Source organism: Protomyctophum parallelum, assembly GCF_964188405.1.
Source record: "Protomyctophum parallelum genome assembly, chromosome: 4".
NCBI lineage: Eukaryota > Metazoa > Chordata > Actinopteri > Myctophiformes > Myctophidae > Protomyctophum > Protomyctophum parallelum.
Window position 1 is genome coordinate 13628255 of NC_139700.1, and position 20910 is coordinate 13649164.

The 20910-nt window shown below is 43.2% G+C and overlaps 1 protein-coding gene across 1 annotated transcript in view; it reads left to right on the forward strand.

Moving 5' to 3' along the window:
* The window catches only part of LOC310857041 (copine-8-like), a gene marked incomplete at both ends in the record, with an annotated part of 115656 nt that overhangs the window by 68434 nt on the left and 26312 nt on the right, over positions 1-20910 (forward strand). The window contains 7 exons of the mRNA XM_083762637.1: positions 913-989; positions 6621-6684; positions 7359-7462; positions 16707-16811; positions 18585-18626; positions 19429-19504; positions 20300-20356. Of these exons, the coding sequence (XP_083618763.1) occupies positions 913-989; positions 6621-6684; positions 7359-7462; positions 16707-16811; positions 18585-18626; positions 19429-19504; positions 20300-20356 (525 nt within the window). The remainder of the gene's footprint in view (positions 1-912; positions 990-6620; positions 6685-7358; positions 7463-16706; positions 16812-18584; positions 18627-19428; positions 19505-20299; positions 20357-20910) is intronic.

Consider the following 20910-nt stretch of genomic DNA (forward strand, 5'->3'; position numbering starts at 1 on the left):
TTTTGTGTTTGAGTTCGTTAATTGTATTAACTAGCCCTTGATTCTTGATCTGCTTCTGCCTTTCACTACAATCGGGCAAAGCATTAATCAGAATTCTCTTTTATTTTTTTATTTTTTTCACGATTTTGCAACCCAGTTTTTTTTCACCCAGTGCCAATTATCGAATGTAATCCTGGGCGCTACACTTCCTCTGCCAGCCTGGGGGGGCAGTGGACTGACCTCATGCCTCCTTCTATGCATGAGGAGTCCAAGCTGCTTCTTTTCACCTGACGGGAGAATTTCGTTATTCCGACCAGTTCCTTTCCCCTCCATCAGGCGCCCCAGGGGGAGGTAGTTTTAGAGACCAGGATTACTGCATGTTTTTTTAATCAGAATTCTCAATTTAGAATGTCTTTCTTGTACCTGTGTTGTTAATGATTAATGATTTGAGGCTTTTTGTTCAAAGCGAAACACTCCTGCAAACTTTAGATGCCAATCTTACGCAATCAGGATATTGTGTTTATTTTCAGGATTTGTCACGACTCGAGTTGGCTTTGTACGATGCTTAAAAGGTCTTTAAATAAATACTTTTTGAAATGTCTATGGGAAAAATGCATTGAGAATTATTTCCTGGGCCAGGCGTCGTCATGAAAGGGGCGGGACTGCGACGCACAGTTTTTCAGTGATCACCAATGGTGCTAGAGATTAGCTGTTCACAGACGGACGGACGCACACACCGATGGACGGACAGGGGGCAAAACCTATAGTCTCAGCCATGCATTCAGCCTGGCGGAGACAATAATGACTGTTTCTCTTCTGATATTAATCTTTTTCTCTGTGTCTGTGTGCATGTGTGTGTGCGTATGCGTGCGTGCGTGCGTGCATACGTGTGTGTGTGCATACGTGTGTGTGTGCATACGTGTGTGCGTGTAGGACTTTCTGGGCCAGGCATTCTGCACGCTTGGCGAGATAGTAGGCTCCATGGGCAGCCGCATGGACAAAACCTTACTGTAAGTACCACTCATTTACACGTGCACGCACACACACACACACACACACACACACACACACCAGACAATACACATACTGTACAGTACATGCATCCACACACATACACTAACATTCACATGTGTAACGTCCCTTGTTGTAGTGATGCACTAGCCTGGATCCAGCCCAAAGACCCCGCCCACTCTCTGAGTGGACTGCATCTCTTGGTCTGGTGTTGCACTGTGAACCTATAATTTCTTCGGTACAAAAATGTATTATCCAATGAGAATCGGTGGTGGGGGTGGGTCTAACGAACAACCAATCAGCGCCGAGGCCCGTTTTCAGCGTCATCACACAGCGCAACACACATGAGGAAGGAGGGAAAAATAACAACAATGGCTATTGGTTGAGGGAAATTCTAATCCCCTCCCTCTTGAAATCGCTCAGACAGGAGACAATGTCAGACTGAAGCTTCAAGAAAGCTACAGTCAAGGGCCAAGGGTGGTGGGGGGTTGAATGACGTCTGGCAGTCAGTCGTAGCTCGGAGGCCCCCTTGAGGGTGGAGGCCCGTTTCAATTAGCCCTTCACTAAATCCCACCCCAAAAAGCGATTGTCCAATGCCAATCCAAATAGTTTAACAACGGTTGCTACAGTATGCAGGTCAAGCTTTCTTTGCTGCTAATAACTTGCCTATTGGACAAGGATGGGTTGGGGAGGGACTTAGTGAAGGGCTAATTGAAACTGGTGAAACATACGTAGCAAAGGCCTCCTATGGGCCAAATCTTGTATGGGCGTCCTCCTTGGCACAAAATATTTTCAGATGGATGTCCGTGGACAATTGCATATTTACCTGGGGTTCCTTGAAATGTGAAACATTAAGAATCAAGCCCAAATAAGCAATACGCACGAAATATTACAGCAGAAGAAGAGATCCTGGGCAACCAGGAAGTGGTTTTCGACGAGTCCTTGCTTTTTTCGACGAGTCCTTGTAGCATCAGTGTTTTCCTTCCAGCCCAGGTGTTTTGACACATGAAGGCCAAGGAACTTGAAGCTGTCTGCCTGCTCCACCTCTATCCCTTGATGGTGAGGGGTTCCAGTGTGTGAGATGATATCTATTCTGCTGTCGGACAAGCATTCTCTAACACCATCATGATGTTTAGTGATCGAAACCACTGCTCTTGGCCTTCTGGCAAGCATCAGACGGAGTGTCAGGTGGACATTTCAAAACCTTTTGCCGCGTGAGCTCACAGAGCTCGGTTCTATTCTGGAGCGTTGGCGCTAAGCACAGACCAGAAAGAGAGAAGAAGAAGAGATGGAGAATGATGGAGCACAGTGCAGACTGTGTGTGTGTGTGTGTGTGTGTGTGTGTGTGTGGGGGGGGGGGGGGGGGTATGGGTGTGTGTGTGCTCAGGCTCAGGCATCCTTACTAGATGTCCTAACCACCTAAACTGGCTCCTTTCCAAGCGACGAAGCAGCGACTCTACTCCGAGTCTCTCTCGCGTGACTGAACCTCTCATCCTATCTCTAAGGTGCCAGCCACCCGTCTAAGAAAACTCATTTCGGGCCCACACCTCATAGGTGAGAGTAGGAAGATTGCTCAGTAGACAGAGAGCTTTGCCTTCTGGCTCAGCTCTCTTTATGCCACAACAGTGCGGTACAGCGACTGCAATAATACCGCCCCTGCTGCTCCGATTATCCGGCTGATCTCCTACTCCCCTCACTCATGAACAAGACTTAGCGGGGGGTAGCATACGAATATTTATGTAGTTGGGAAAAAAAGAGTTCATGTAAAACACTTTAAGGGCTGTATTTTGCGTGTCTTAAGTACCAGGTCTTATTACTTAACTTAAGACCTGGAGGCGTGATCAATGACATTTGGCTATTCTGAGTGGCCAAAGAGCATTGACCACAGACCTTTGAGTTTTATATGCTTTGTATTACATTTCATTACCATGGTCAGCATCACATAATCATCATCCTCTGCCATGAATACCAAATGGCTCAGCACTAGATTTGGAATTCTGGTTCATTTGACAGTGATTAATTGAAATTCAGCATGAGCCCTTTTTTTCAGATGGCATGCATGGCGGTCTTTGAAGTGAAACAGAGCGCGACATGAATATGAGCCAAGAGATGTTGTGAGAGTGTACCTGTTTTGTCCGTTTGTCTGTGGCTGTCTCTGACAGAGATGAATTTGACAAACCATCTATCTCATCACCATGGTGTCCAATGATGGGGGAGGATATGTTGGATCTCACATGGTGATAACCGGTATACATACACCATCAGTATGTATGCTATTGATCCTCATACTTCAGCTGGGTAGGAGGGTGATTATATGTGCAGCAGCACAGACCCTAAGGCTATGAAGCAATATAGAACTGGGCATAACGGGCAACGGACATGGGATCTCTTAAAGGCAATGGCACGTGGACCCGTGATTGGTTTAATTATTGTAACGCCCAAACCACACCTATGCATAATTATAACGGGTAGGCATGTAACGATACACTCAACTCACACAGTCACAGACACACACAGCTCACACAGCTCCCCTCTACAGTGCTCTACTACTGAAAGTGACTCTCATTTCTCTCCAAAAGCACTTGAATATGGAATATGACTAAAGCTCACATTTCACATCACACACCATAATGCATCGATTTTTTTTATTTCAATAAATCGATTCATATCGTCGGGATTAATATCGATATATATCGATATACAATATATCTATACATGCCTAATAACGGGTAACTGAGGTGTTTTAGGGATTTAGACAGGTAACCAAAATCCCAACTTTAGACTGCTAACAGTGTAGGCTATTTAGAAAGATCGAACGAAAATGGAGCCCATATAGTCTCTTGAATAGTTTTTATTTAGTTTTAGTCACATTTTAGTCACCTGGAATGTTTTTAGTCTTAGTCTAGTTTTAGTCGACTATTATCATAAGATTTTATGCCGTCGTAATGATTTTACACTTGATGAAAAATAGCCGATCTGCTATTTTCAGCATGCAACCAAGTGTAAAATGACTTATACTGGATCTCTTGTCCAGCTAGTCCCTTCCTAATGTTTTAGTCTAGTTTTTATTTGTTGACGAAATTGTCAATATTAGTCTTAGTTTTAGTCATCTTACCTTAGTTTTCAAAAAAGGTAGTCGCCGAACATTTTTCATCATAGTGTTAGTCGTCGAAATCAACACTGCCTGGCAGAGCCCCCCCCCCCCACACACACACAAGGAGAATGACATACTGTACAATGTACTGTACAGTATGTACATATCTATTGTCTCTGTACCACATACGGGACAGTATCACATGGGTGTGTGTGTGGCTTGAAGCTGGGTTGAATCTGAATGGACCTGATGATGAATGACTCACACACAGGGAAGATGATGTAAGAATCCACTGCCACTTTGTAGTTACATAATCACGTCAGACCCAGACTTATTCACTGTGTGTGTGTGTGTGTGTGTGTGTGTGTGTGTGTGTGTGTGTGTGTGTGTGTGTGTGTGTGTGTGTGTGTGTGTGTGTGTGTGTGTGTGTGTGTGTGTGTGTGTGTGTGTGCGTGCGTGCGTGCGTGCGTGCGTGCGTGCGTGCGTGCGTGCGTGTGCGTGCGTGTGCGTGCGTGCGCAGATGGTTTGTTGCTTTCAAACCAAGCCTAGATAGTCTACATTTATTTACATGAAAAAAGGCAAGGCAATAGTTTTGCAGTTGTATTCAGCAAGTTGGATGCAGATCGCACTAATAAAGACCAAAAGGAGAGAGAGAGAGAGAGAGAGAGAGAGAGAGGATATGAGAAAGAGATGGATGAATAATTGTGTGCATGAAGACGGGAATCGAAAGAGGGGAAAAAAAGGGATAAATTACGGTTGGTTAGATAAAGATGCATCACATTCCACGTATGTGATTAAAACAATTCCTCTGTCATCTCTAGCATGTGATGTCAAACGGGCACTGAAGCATTCACTGTACAGTTCAGTATGTACAGTATGTAGCAGTGCAATCTTCTAGCAGAGTGGTTTTCAACCCTTTTCATATCAAGGCCCATTATTTATTCTGCATTTGAGCCAGGGACCACCGTTTGATGACATTTAGCCTCTCAGACCCCAAACTTTGAATATTTTGTTGTCATTGGATAAGATTTTGTGCTGTATTTCCATGCTGTATTGATGTTGGTACCATAAATAACAGGCAAACGTTGATCAAAATAACAATTCTTCTACATTGAAATGTATTTAAAGGAAGGGCCCCTGGAGATGCTTCATCTCAAGCATCAAGCTTGTGTGAACTACTTTGACTGTGCAATAAAGGCTATTACAATACAATTTAAAAACTCGCTCTCTATCACTGTACTATTTCATTAGTGCTCTCTTTTTGCGTCTCTCTGCCTCTTTTTCTTTCTTTCTTTCTTTCTTTCTTTCTTTCTTTCTTTCCCCTGTTCCTCTGCTCACTATGTGACTTAATTTAAGTGAGTGCTCCCCCAAGCATCAGAGACCCCCCCCCCCCTCCATGTCTGTGGTGGGGGAGTGCTCCCCCAAGCATCAGAGACCCCACTCGGTTCCATGTCTGTGGTCAGAGAGGCTCACTTCAATCTACTATCGATTTTTCCCTGCTATGTTATTGCAGACCCCCCACCCACCCATTGCTGCATACTATTTATAAAAATTGAATTACGCCCTCTCCCACCCTCTCCCTCATTCCCAGCGGTTGTGGCCTTTGGCAGGGTCTATTTTTAGTTGTTCGGCCACACTTGGCGGTCTTTGGCTGAATGATACCCTTTGCCAAACTGAGATGTGAAGAAACGCTGCAGTAGATATTATGTCACGGGAGAAGTAACAGTGTTTTAAGCGCTGCTTGTTCTAGTTTGTTAAGTGTAAGACATTGAGGTGGGAGCGGCAATATGTGACCGGATACAGTGGTTTGTTTGAGACACAAGGGGGCCATGTGATTTTTCAGTTATTTACATATTATGAAACTACAGAATGTAAGCTTGCATGATGTATTTATTGTTCATTGAAATTGGAAATTATTTGAAGAATTTGAACGAAAAAAGTGGAGTACAAGTACAAAATTGCAACACTACAAGTAGGCTGCAATTTATTCCATGAAGTTACTTGTGGTTATATAATACTACGGTTACCCACCCCTGCAAACCCCCACGAGGCCCTCGTGGGGGTTAATCCGGACCGTCCCTGATTGTATCTGTAATTCTGCATGTCGCAGCTGGACATTAAACCAGGACAAAATTACCAAAGGGAAGTATAAAGTAATCTAGAACTCTTAACATTTTAAGGCAGTACATCATCTGAAAAAAGGAAAACCACAATAAAAAAGGTTAGGGAAATGTTGCCTGCATATATGACTTAAGAGCCCTTCACCTGACACAGAACCCATATTCTCCCAAATGGAGATATTCCTTCTAGCAACCTCTCGCATCGCATCACATTACAGGTACTCTCGGGTCACATCCCATCACATCCCATCGTAATTAGAAATATACCGTATGAGTTCTGAATTGAATTGTATGGATGTACTGTAACAACATGGTGATGGTAAAAGCTGTGCACTGTGAGACCTGTACTTGAATTGGACATTTGGAAAATGTTTGAAAACTCTGAAAGTATATCCCTTTTCTTTGTGTTTTCCTAGTGGAATGCCAGGAAAGAAGTGTGGCACCATCGTAGTGAGAGCAGAAGAGCTGAACAACTGCAGGGTAAGGATATGACAAAGTTTAAAGGCAAATTGACAAATAAAGTGACAAATAAATAGTTTATTCCTACACGCCTGGACTCTCACTTATACTTTGCCTACACACTACCACACTTTTAGCACTAAGCACTGAATGTGTGAAAGCAAAGACGAAAGGGAGACAGTTTGGGGGAGACAGATGGAAGGAAAGCTGGGAGGCAGACAGCTTTGAGGGGGACAGATTGTAGGAAAGCTGGGAGGGAGACAGTTTGGGAGAGACGGACAGTAGGAAAGCTGGGAGGGAGACAGTCAGTAGGAAAGCTGGGAGGGGAGACAGCTTGGGGCCAGAAAGGGAGACATTACTGATGGAGACAAATAGTGGATATGCTGAAACGGACACAGTAGTGATAGTGATAGACATCAAGAAATCTGAGGGAGCCAGTTTGGGAGAAACAGACAATAGGAAAGCTGAAAGAGAGACAGTGTAGGGGAGAAAGACTGTAGATAAGATGATGGGTCCTTGACCAGATAAAAAGCTCCAGATGTCGTTCCGGATGAGATAATTGGTACCTTATCTGTCATCTCCAGATGAGAGGGTTGTAATAAACCTTACTGTGTCTCTTGGGAAGAACGCTGCTGTTACTCCTTTTGATACAATATATACGCTGTAATAATGTGTGTGTTTTGGCTGTCATGCAGGAGTCTGTAATGTTGCAGTTTTGTGGCAATAAGCTGGACAAGAAAGACTTCTTTGGAAAATCAGACCCATTCCTTGTCTTTTACCGAAGCAACGAAGATGGCTCGTAAGTTGACAAGAACCCCCCCGACCCTCCTGTGCTTTGTGTAGACAATCTAGACATCACTCCTTAAAGATGGAGTGCAGTTTTGTATTTTTTCCAGTTTTACATGTGTGTTTATAAGTTGATAGTACTTCACTAGACCAATTGGCAGTCAAAGGCCCCAAGGAAAAGAACAGTGATATAGTGACAGTGATATATCAGTGATGTATCACAATATAATCCCTTTATCCCTCATACAACAACAGCTGTGGGTGTGGCTTCAGTTCAGGTGGATCACCACCCATCACCACCCACCAGGCAAACCAGGCATACTTAATGAACTGGTGGGCATGTACACATAAAAATTACATTTTATCAAATACTGTACACTATTTTGAAAAACTTCTTCCTCCTTATATAATAATAATACCTGATGATCATGTTTTAGGGTCGAAAAATCTTTAATACTGTCCAATACTGCATTTTTTATGACAGTCTTCTGCTGTCAAAATATGACTACCCAGTCAAAAAACACGTGTTTAAAATAGACACTCATGCTTTCTTAGGTGTGATTTGGGGTCCTAAAGATGAATGCAAAATCAATATCAACATCTTAATACTGTCCAATACTTAGATAGGGAGGGACGTGAAATTATGACAGGCAGTTTCTGCTGTTAAAATATGACTTCCCAGTTCCCAGTCAAAAAACACTTTGTGTTTGAAATAGACACTCATGCTTTCTAAGGTGTGATTTGGGGTCCTAAAGATGAATGCAAAATCAATATAAACATCTTAATACTGTCCAATACTTAGATAGGGAGGGACGTGAAATTATGACAGGCAGTTTCTGCTGTTAAAATATGACTTCCCAGTTCCCAGTCAAAAAACACTTTGTGTTTGAAATAGACACTCATGCTTTCTAACGTGTGATTTGGGGCCCTAATACAAAATTAATATCAACAATACATCAACATAAATTCAAACGATTAATTCAGGATTTGTATTCCCTCCACACTGCTGCTGGAAAAAAAAGTAAATGCATTTACAGACACTTGAACAAGATCATATTCACTTCACGCTCCAGAAACTGACCATACCCACAGATATACAAGAATAGTGCCTTGGAAGTTACATAACACACTTTCAGCATTACAACATATCATAGTGTGCAGCCATCAACGAAACAAACAGAGGAGCTGGCCGCCAGTCAAAGGGCTGGACGCTGATGAAAGGAGGAAGCAGCTGAAACATGTTAACAAAAGGGTGGAGGAGATGGAGTACACATTGTGTGGTCAGAGAGGTTGGAGTGGGCCTGGTTGGTTGCACTTTACACTTTGTGCGGCGGGAGATGTATTGAACCAGTAAATGTTAGCTACTGTACTGTACGCCACGGGGTACAGCAGCGATAGAGCCTCTGGCACGCACGCACGCGCGCGCGCGCGCACACACACACACACACACACACACACACACACACACACACACACACCATGGTGGTAGCTTCAGCATGAAAAGAAACACAAATGAGTGGTTGTTTTTAGGTCAGAGCTTCAGTTATCTTGCATTATTCTAAATAATAATAGTAAACGGTCCAAACGGTCCTTGTAAATAAACAAATTGAGGCGTTTTGCATGTTGTTATTGTCGGGTAGAAACCTTGTAACTCAATGTTTCTAATAATTATTCTTATTATTCTTTCCATGATTTTTTGTTGTTGTTGTTTGTGGGTCATTTTATATTTAACCAATGAAAAGTATAAACAAGAGCTTATGACTATAGTCGGGGATCCACAGGCCCAAAAGCTCTTGAAAATGGGTTGAACCTGTGATGTCATGCTATACTTTTTTTTTGTGTTTTTTCTATTAATTTGGTCATTAAGGTCCACAGAATGAGAGGCCTGCTCTGCCGGAAACATCGCGAAAAAAAGTTATGGCCATTTTAGTATAATGAAGCCTTTATTTTTTTGCCCATTTTCGCCTATTGTAAAAAACTAGGTTTCTTTTCTTAAAGTGCTCAGTAGGTTGTGTAGGCTGTCAATAAATGATTCCCAGATACACAGAACACATATGTGAACAACACCAAGTCCAGAAATACACTCACAAAGCCTTTCCGAATGATTTATAGACATTTTTGGTATTAAAATTGCACCCGTTTTTTGCATTTTCCCCAATACTTTCATCTTTACTTCAATAGTAATCAACTTTGCCATGGGTTATTATCAGCCAATGTCTCATTCTTTTCATCAATCTTTATAGTCATTCCACAAATATTTTTTTTAAATCAACCCTAAATTAAAGGAACTGTGGTGACTTTATTACCCTTATGCTCAAAATTCCCAGAGCCTTCTTTTCTTCTTGAAAACACCTGTACCCCCACAAAAAAAACGTGTGCCATGGGTCATGACATCAGTCAATGACTTATTCTTTTCAAATATATATCAGCTAATATTTTGATAACTTTAGGCAATACACACATACACATACACATTTTAAGCTGTTTCTGGCCTCTAGCTGTCTCCTCTTCTCTCCTTGTTCTGCACTGAAATTGATTGCACCTGTGCTAATAATCACACCTGCACAGCATGTAAATAAATGAGGGCATTTTGTCACTATATGAAGAGCGGGTTTTCTGGACTCCTTTTCTGGACTGCTGTTTAACACATGGACACAGAAGATACTTTGGGTGGATATAGCACATCCCAGGTAAAGTACCACCTTTTCTCCTTATTGTGTAATTGTTTCTTGACTTTCATGGCAGTAGCTTGAATTCTATGAAAGGGCATGGCAACTATGTTGCATTACCTAGCTAGCTTGGTATGTACTGTGTCTGTCTGTATGTATGTATGTATGTATGTATGTATGTATGTATGTATGTATGTATGCTAGCTGTGTTGACCTTTGCTAGCTGCAGTGTTGCTAGCTGCAATGTTGCTAGCTGCAGTGTTGAATTGCTAGTTTTATAACTGATATATTTAAAACGTTTAAAGTTTAATTGTATGTGTGATGTCTATTATTTGTATACTCTATGGACGCCCTGATTGTCTGAAATAAAGTTTGAATTTAATTTCACCGGCACCCCACACCTGACCCACGACCCCTCTCCTGTGTTTTTCAGCACAACATAGAGAGAGAGAGACGCTGTCCATGGTTCTGAAAGTCACAATAAATCCAACCTATTCTGACACAAGGTTTGCACCACCTGTATGCCAGCTAGCTAGCTAGCATGTGTCCAAGACAAACTTTCAAATGTAATCAGAACACATGCTTAATTGCTATTGTTTTCTTCACAATGCAGTAAAATAAGTGTTATCCTCCCTCCACGCACCCATTATTTATTTTTTTGACTGAAACATGATTTCTTTACTTTCATTTTCTGCTGCAGGACCCGCAGCCTTAAACATGGAGCCCGAGTTCTCAACAAAGCAGCTGAAGGTAAAGCGGCCTGATACCAACTACACTGAGTGCCTAATATGTCAGAAGACAGACAGTAATGCTGGTCCTCTTCAGAAACTGACAGATAAAGGCTATCCTGCACTTCTATATGCTGTAGCCAACAGAAATGATGACGTCTCATTCAGACTTGAAAATGAGTTGGATCCTCAGTGTGCCTTTCTGGAAAGGAATCCTGTATGCCACACAAAGTGTCGCAACAAATACACAAATCGCAAAACAGTTGATCAGAGAAAAAATCAAGATGGCACTTCATCTGAAGCAGGACCCTCCACTGAGCCAGACAGCAGTTCTAAAAAAACACGGTCTTCAGTGCCCCAGCCTTTCAAATACAAGGAAGAATGCTTCATTTGTGGAAGAGCTCGCAGTACCAAGGGGGATAGATCCCTCCTTTTGATTGCGACTTATGATAGACAAAACTCTATCTGGAAAAAAGCAAACCAACTTGAAGATGAGGATATGCTATGCAAGATATGTGGTCCTGATGTAAACACGTGCACCGATATGATTGCTAATGACTTCCGGTATCACAGGGTTTGCATGAGCGTCTACCTGACAAGACGTGTTCATGCACAGGGAAAAACAAGTACTGTCACACTTCCTTATGATGCTGCACTGACCCAACTAATATCTCGCATTGATGAGCCACTTTTCAAAGATGGTGCCATATTCTTTGTTACAGCTTTGAGGGATGAATTTCGTAAATACCTGGCAAACCATGGAGTTGACAATGTTAAATCATACCAATCTTTCTCCTTGGTAGCCCGCCTTAAAGGGCACTATGAAGTAAATGGCAACTGTAAGATAATGGTTGTACCACAGAAAGGATGCTCTAGCCTGGTTTGCTCTGCAGAACTGAGTATTGGCTGCATGCTCACCAAGTTGAAGGTACTAAAGGAGACAGCTCAAGAGGCAGATTATGAAGAAGAAAGTGATGATGAGGTAACACCCGATGATACCATAGTCTCCTCCTACAATACTGCAAAGAGAATACGGATGGAGCTCCAGGCCCAATGTAAGGCAGAAAAGCAGGCAATGAAGGCTGCAAGAGAAGCCAGTGGAAGTCAGCAGATGCCTGGAAGTGAGACTGATTACACGTCAATGCAAATGGAGATATCATACTTGGAGGCATCTCGGAGAGTGAGCAGCAACCTCTACAACCACCTTGCATGGTTGATAACGGATGCATCCCCAGAAGTGGGTGAGGACGGCCGGGTGAAAGTCAGTCCCAAGCAGCATGAACAAGTTCTTAACCTTGCCCAGGATGTCTGCCAAACAGTTGCAGGCATCCCAACACCAAAGCACATTGGGACAGCATTGCACATCCTCAAGGAAACCAGAAGCAAGGCAACTGTCACACTTCTAAACAGATTTGGGAACTGCATCAGCTACCAGGATGCCCAGAGATATATTACAACAATGGCAAAGTCAGTTGATGAGCAGACAGGTCAGGAGGGTTCCTTCATACCAACAAACCTCAAGGTTGGACGATTCACACAATTTGCATTTGATAACCTTGACTTCCAAGAGTACACAAAGGATGGACGAACATTACATGGCACAACACACGTCATATTCCAGTACAAGGATACTAATGAAGACCCCACGCCAAAGGCTAGTTTACCTCTGCTGAAAACCCGCAAAGCATCCCTGGGGCCTTCTCAGCCATTTCAGACCAAGGATAGCCACCTGACTCTCAAAGATCGTCAGAGGAGTCGTTCCCTGGTTGGAGTCGATACAGAGCCTAAGCCCATGTGTCTAGCTGAACCTCTTGACCACCTGAGCATGTTGTGGCATTTGGTTCATATCTGCCCTACTGTGCTCTTGGAGGACCTGAAACCAAGCTGCACTGCTCCAACATGGAGTTCATTCCATGCATTTCTCATCCCAGATGCTACCCCTGCAACTGTGATTGGCTATGGGCCTTTCTTTCCCAAGTCACCAACAAACCCAGATGTGGTTGAAAAGTCAGTTCAATACTGCATGGATGTGTCCAGAGAACAAGGCCAAGAGTTCACCATCATTACATGTGACCAAGCAATTTATGAAGTGGTTCTGGGTCTGCAAAAGAAGAACCCTCATATGTATGGGAAACTTATCTTGCGCATGGGTGGATTTCACATTGCTCAGAATTTCCTAAAAGCAATTGGGCATTTCATGCAGGCAACTGGAATCGAAGACATCATGGTAGAAGCTGATGTTTGTCTCCGTGGAACAGCAAACAAAATCATCAGTGGGAAAGACTACTACGCAATGCTGCGTGCCCACAGTATGGTACATGCAGCCATGTTTGCCCTACACTGGGAAGCATTTTCCAAATGGCTAATCATTGAAGATAAGGACCTGGAGTGGATATCTGCACTTACCATTAATGTCCAGCTACTCCTAGATGCCCTTTCAGAAAAGGATGAGGAGAAGGCATCTTCTGCATGTGCTGATGCAACTGACCAGCTGAAGGAGCTGTCATGTTTGATGACTGAGTTTGATGACACATGTACTTCACCTACCTCAAAGCTCTGGCTACAGTACATGGACATGGTGATGATTCTGAAGCGGTTCATCCATGCTGAGCGTGCAGGCCTGTGGGAGGAACACCTGGCTGAAGTAGAGAGGATGTTACCATACCTTGTAGCTGCTGGCCACTACAAGTATGTATCCTGCCTGCCCCACTACTTGGAAGCCATGAGAAGCCTACCTACACTGGCTCCGGACATCCATAGAGAATTCAAGGATGGGAAGTTTACTGTGCATCAAACTGAAGGTCGTTTTAATGGTGTCTGGACAGACATGGCACTTGAGAAAACATACAACCGTGATGCCAAAACAAAACTCTTCACTGGCATCAGTCAGCAGCCAGAAGCCATGGAGAAATACTTGCGCGCTCTTCCGTGTCTGACAGCGGTTTCAGAGCAGACAAAGGCTATGGTACATCTGGACACCAAACACCATGAAGACTCCAAAAGCCAAGGACAAAAGGACACAGAAACTGTTCTGAAAATAACAGATGTAGTCAAAAACCAGATGATCGATCCCTTCATATGTGAAGAACAGGAGCTGCTTAACATTTCAACTGGCCACAAATCTGCATCTGCAGACTTGGTGTACGCCCGTGAAAAAGGATTGGAGGCACTGGCTGCAGCAAGAAGAACAGACAGTGAGAAAATAGCCCCAATGAAACTTGCCACATTTGCAGCAAAGACAAAAAAGCCAATGTCCATGGCGCTCAAAGCCAAGAAGGTCTACGAGGAAGAGAGTGCTGTTGTCCGAAACCTGTACTTTGTGCAGGACTTGGATGAAGACAAGAAGGTAGAAGTCTTCGGTCATGAGTGGACAAGTTGCCCAGCCTCCCTGTTTGAGCCAGATCCATCCCTTGACCAAGGTTATGCCATGCGAAAAGGGAATAAGGCTGACTACTTGGCTGCAATCAAGACATCCCTTGGCAGTTCATGGTGTGAAGTGGACATATTGCCACCATTTGACAAGCCTGTTGTAATGGTGGTTGATGCCATGGCATTCATCCAGCGTCACCAACATCTTGGTTGCAGCACCTTCCATGAACTGCAAGAAAAATACCTGAAGCAGCTCCTTAGTGGTATCCCAGACAACTGTGACTGCATCCACTTTGTTGGTGATCGATATGATGTCTCTCCAGCTGAAAGTCTGAAAGGCGAGGAACGAGAGAAGAGAATGAAGACTTGCCCCAGCAAGATGAAGGAGTACAAGCCACATGATGCTCTTGCCTTACCTGAATGGAAAGGCTTTGTTCAAAATCCACTGAATAAAGCAAACCTGTTGAACTATATGGGAGAAGCATGGGCTGCTCAGCACAAATCACTTCCTGCTGGATGCACACTTATTCTGGGTGGACTTTTCCGTGATCCTAGTCGCACTGTTCTGTTATCAGCAGATTGTCAGGTTGAGCTTCCAGAACTGTCCTGTGAGAAGCATGAGGAGGCAGATACCAGGATGTTTGCCCACATTGCATATTCAGTAGAACATCTGCACCACGAACGGGCTGTAGTTGTGGCTACTGACACAGATGTGATCATGATGTGCATATATTACATCACACACATGGATGGCCTACAGGAGCTATGGGTAAAGAAGATGGATATCTACCTACCTGCTCATGCAATTGTGGATGCCCTGGCAGTGAAGTATGATGTTGAAGCTTCCGATCTTTCATCCATACTCCTCAGCATCTACATACTGACTGGATGTGACACAGTGAGCTATCTTTACAGAAGAGGAAAAAGACGTGCCTACAAAGCTGCCGTTGATCACCTGAAAGACCTTCTGCCTCTGTGCCAATACGGTGACTCTGGGGAACGTCTGGATGTTACACAAGATGTTGTGACAGCGGCTAGACGATACATGGCTTCACTGTATGAGAGGAGTGACTTCAGTGGTAACTTGGATGGACTGCGAGCCCATCTTTTTGGTAACATCAAAGGAGACATGCGTTGCCTTCCACCTACTGAAGATGCCTTCAAATTACACCTTCTCAGAGCCCTGCATCAGTTGGTTGTATGTAAGAGGGCACACATGTCTCAGCCAACCTACCCTGTGGCAACCAACTTTGGCAGAGAGCTTGTCAATGGTAAGCTGGTGGCAACAATGATGCTGAAGGATGCAAAACCTGCACAATACAAGCGCACCAAATATTGCCACTGCAAGAAAAGCAAGTGTGCCAGAGGATGCTCCTGTGCAAGAGCCGGTGTCAAGTGTGTCATTGCCTGTCTCTGCACTGGGGACCCCAAAAAATGTTCACGAGTTGAACTCACACTCGAAGACAGTGACAGTGAGTGAGTTGATTAGTTAGTTGTTTTCATTTTCCTGTCATGTCATAATCTTTATTTTATTCAGACAATGTTTAATTTCCTTTTTTGAGCTTTTTTGAGCTGGCAATCAAGATCAACAGAGACAATATATATTAGTATTCATAATACAGCTCACTTCACACTAGGTGTGAAATTTAAACTAATATAAAGAATCAGCTGTGCACATCTGTTTATTTTATAATAAAAAAAATACTTGTGTTGTTTTGAATTTGTTGTGTTACACTTAAATTTTGTGGGGGTACAGGTGTTTTCAAGAAGAAAAAGGCTCTGGGAATTTTGAGCATAAGGGTAATAAAGTCACCACAGTTCCTTTAATTTATGGTTGATTTTAATAAAATTAAATTTGTGGAATGACTATAAAGATTGATGAAAAGAATGAGACATTGGCTGATGTCATAACCCATGGCAAAGTTGATTACTATTGAAGTAAAGATGAAAGTTTTGGGGAAAATGCAAAAAACGGGTGGATTTTTGGTACCAAAAATGTCTATAAATCATTTGGAAAGGCTTTGTGAGTGTATTTCTGGACTTGGTGCTGTTCACATATGTGTTCTGTGTATCTGGGAATCATTTATTGACAGCCTACACAACCTACTGAGCACTTTAAGAAAAGAAACCTAGTTTTTTACAATAGGCGAAAATGGGCAAAAATAAAAAAGGCTTTGTTATACTAAAATGGCCATAACTTTTTTTCGCAATGTTTCCGGCAGAGCAGGCCTCTCATTCTGTGGACCTTAATGACCAAATTAATAGAAAAAACACAAAAAAAAAGTATAGCATGACATCACAGGTCCTCTCAAATTTTCGGTGACTGGATCCCCGACTACTACATACTAACTATTTTTTAGAACATACTGTACAAAAGTTCCACCCAACAGCTCTCTGTGTGTGTGTGTGTGTGTGTGTGTGTGTGTGTGTGTGTGTGTGTGTGTGTGTGTGTGTGTGTGTGTGTGCGCGCACGTGCATGTCCACATCGCAGTTACACCATCTGCCACAAGACAGAGGTGGTGAAGAACACTTTGGATCCAGTTTGGCAGGCCTTCAAAATCCCTGTTAGAGCTTTGTGTAATGGAGACTATGACAGGTAAGGCATTACTCACAGTATCAAATATGTCACTGTCAATACTTACACTCACATTTTATATTCAAACCGTGTTTGTCTCCAGATTTACAATGAGCACAACAGTGTGGCAGGAACATTTTGTGTGTCAGGGTCTGCGGCAAAACACAGATGCAAGTTGGAACCCTCTGAGTCAATATTGAAATGTCCGATGCAAGATATGCAAGATACTCACCAGACTCTCTTATCCAGAATGACTTACGATGAGTATTGCGTTAGTTCAAGCGTTCTTATTTTAGCATCGCGACATTCAGTTGGCAGGGATATTATTGTACCTCAGGCAGCGTCGTCCTCTGTAGCGCTTTCTGACACCTCTGCTCCTCAATATGGTGTAATTGTCTCCACCAGGCCGAAGGCATGTGGGGAGAGTATGTTTTGCACTCCGTCCGTCCGTGTGTCCGTGTGTCCGTCCGTCCGTTAGCAGCTAATCTCGGCCACCGTTAACCCGGTCGATGCCAAATTTTCCACACACACTCCCTGGATGCCAACGATGAACCTCTGCCCCAAACTTTCCAGAACGGCCTGTTATAGCGCCACCAGGAGGCCGCTTTGTGCAAAACAAGTTTTTGCACAGTACACCTACAGATTTTGTCCAAACATCACGCAAATTGGTACACAGTCTCTCTAGAGCCATTCAACGAAACGGGTCTTTCAGATTTCTCAGACTCCATCCTGATTGGTTAAGATTGGCTTCCAAAGTTCACAGGAGTGCTCAGTTTCAAACAAAATGCTGCAAATCATGAACACATCGCATGATTTCCTTGAAATTGTGCACCCACATTCCCACTAGGCCGAGGACAAAATGCCACAACTCAACTCAGCCTCAAGGTGGCGCTATAACTGGCCGAAAAGTGTTTTTACCTCTAACTGCACGAATCTGTGGATCACTTTGTATGCCAACTCCCTAGAGGCCAAGGAAAAACCTTTGTCTGGAAGTTTTCACATCTGCTCTTTATAGCGCCACCAGGAGGCCCACATATGTAAAACACATTTTCTATTATTACTCCTTCAGATTTTATCTAAATTTCACGCAAATCGGTACACATGATCTCCATAGTCATGTGATCAACACAGGTTTGTTTGATTTCTCATATTCCATCCTGATTGGCCACGATTGGCTCCTACAGTTTTCAGGAGTAGCAAATGGCCACAACTCCTCACGAGTCAACGCAGCGTCCGATTGCGATGAAACTGTGCACGCATATTCCCACTAGGCTGAGGAAGAATCCTGGTGGAGACCTGTGCCGATTGGCACTTTATCTAGTTAACTATATGTTTTTGTCACCTCTGCTCCTCAATATGGTGGCATTAACTATATGTTTTTGTGTAACATGTAAAACATAAAATAAAGGAGACAACAACCCAAGGCGATGGCACCACAAGCAAACACTAAACTCACTTCAGTAACATGCCAGACAAAAACTCAGTTTTTGCCTAATGTATACTTTGTGGTGGTGCGACGATGTCACTCGACAAAGTTAGCCCGATCTGTGGCTCCGGATCTCTTCCATCCCATGTGCTTGTAAAATCCCCCAATATCAGACGGCCCTTTTAATGTGTGGCGGTGGCCATTTCAGAGCACCCAATCATTCTTCTCCACAGATGAGCGACTAGCCTTTTTTAAGCGCAGATTCTAAATTGGGGGTGATAATTGGGTTTTTAATGGAATCACCCACCCACCCACCCACGCTCTCTCTCTCTCTCTCTCTCTCTCTCTCTCTCTCTCTCTCTCTCTAGGAGTATAAAGGTGGAGGTCTATGACTGGGACAGAGACGGAGGGTGAGGCAGTGTTAATTCCCTTTCTCTCGTTCATAGTCTCGTCTTCTGTCTATAGAGAGTATGCGCATGCATAAAGTGAATGGGAAATCGGGTGGCAAAGTGACTTGGCAAAGTGAGTTTAATGTCGTTTAACGTCGTTTAATGCAATCAGATAGGACTTTTCTGTTTGGATGTATGGGCTATCAAGGCTAGAAAAGTAGTTTTTTGCCACTCAGGAGGCATTCCCGCATAACTTCCGGGTATGATGATGATGTCACACGTATACCCTTACCCTCTATAGGTTCCATGTGCTGGAAAAATTACTCAATTGTTTTACTTAAGTAAAGGTATAAATACTGCAATGTAGAACTACTCTGTTACAACAAGTAAATGTCCGGAATTAAAACATTATTTGAGTAAAAGTACAAAATAATTGGTTTCAAAATGTATTTAAAGTACCAAAAGTAAAAGTATTAATTGTGCAGAATGTCCCATTTAAAGTTTTCAAATGTATAAATATCTTTTGAAAATAGCAGCTCTACAAGACTTGCGACGCATTGTGAGCTTGTAGATTGACTATTTTCAAATGGCCGAAATGTATATAGGGCTGAAGGGCTGATATAATGTGTGTGTGTGTGTGTGTGTGTGTGTGTGTGTGTGTGTGTGTGTGTGTGTGTGTGTGTGTGTGTGTGTGTGTGTGCGTGTGCGTGCGTGCGTGCGTGCGTGCGTGCGTGCGTGCGTGCGTGCGTGCGTGCGTGCGTGTGTGTGTTTGTGTGCGTGTATGCTTGTGTTCGTTCGCTTGTGTCTGTGTTTGCTTTTCCAGTCACGACTTTATCGGACAGTTCAGCACCAGCTACAGAGAGATAGCCAGCTGTCAATCACAGTTCCACGTGTACGAGGTGATGTTCTGACTGTCGCACACACACACACACACACGCACACACACACATCCGCACACACACACACACACACACACACACACATTTGAAATATGTATTTATGTCCGTATAAACAGAAGTACTAGAACACCTTGTACAAAGGACATATACACTCACGCACGCACTCACGCATGCACGCACGCGCACACACACACACACACACACACACACACACACACACACACACACACACACACACAGCTTACAATGGTCTGTGGTGCACTCCATCATACAGACTGACACTGTACAGTATATATTATACAGTATATACAGTACAGTACTGTAACTAGAACATCCTATCATTTCAATCTGAAAACCATTTATTGCAATGCTATTGTGTTGTATTTGGTGGAGTGGCTCTGCTCCTGTGATGCCCCAGATCAGAACAATCTGCTATTATTAGCATTTTTGAAAATGTTCTTTTGAAATGTTTTGCCTATAATGACATATGCCCAAAAGGGATGTCAGATTGAAACTGGGTAATTGTGAATGATACAGTGAGAGTACAGTTTCGCAGAGGGAAATGCAGAAAAAATAAACATGCTGTGTAAATTTGTGATTGAATGACACACGCACGCACAAAGGAAAAACTCTTGCATTTTCCATTTTGTATGTTGAGTTCCCATGATCTACCTTTATCGCCTGGCATCACGCCGTCAATGTGACAAAAATAAAAGAGTAAATAGTCTGGGTTTGGTTACACTATCTTCGACTATTGATCAATGGATTGACCTTGAGGTCTTGCTCTATTCACAGGTGCTAAATCCAAGGAAGAACAGAAAGAAGAAGAAAAAGTACCAAAACTCAGGAACGGTGAGCTATTACTGTAGCTAGCAGCTCCACAATATCTCACAGTTAAATTGACACTGTATTTTGTGTGTACCAATTTAAACACACTCAAGAGTTCTGATACCAGATTATTTTTTATCAACAGTTAATTTTTTCCCTTCCCAATTTAGTCATCCCCATTCCCCCCATGTTTATCGTCCCTGTCACTGAAACCCCTACTTGTTGGTCTTAGCGGAGGAATGTGTTATCCCTCTCTGTCCAATCTGTAATGGCTCTGCGAGAAGATATACAGTAGCGCCGATAAAAGCGCTCCCGACCGTTTCTGAATATCTAGCACCTTGTGCACTCTGTGTGTGTGTGTGTGTGTGTGTGTGTGTGTGTGCGTGCGTGTGCGTGCGTGCGTGCGTACATACGGAGAGAGACAGTTATTTAATAAAAATCTAGATTTATAACGTCCTGTCTCGCTATAGCGCACGTAGGCTATACGCTATCACAAACATTTCGCCCTGTGTAGCCTGGCTATTCCTGTGTGTGTGCGCCGACAAAAATGAAAGCCTGGGTACCGAGGCTACTGTCTG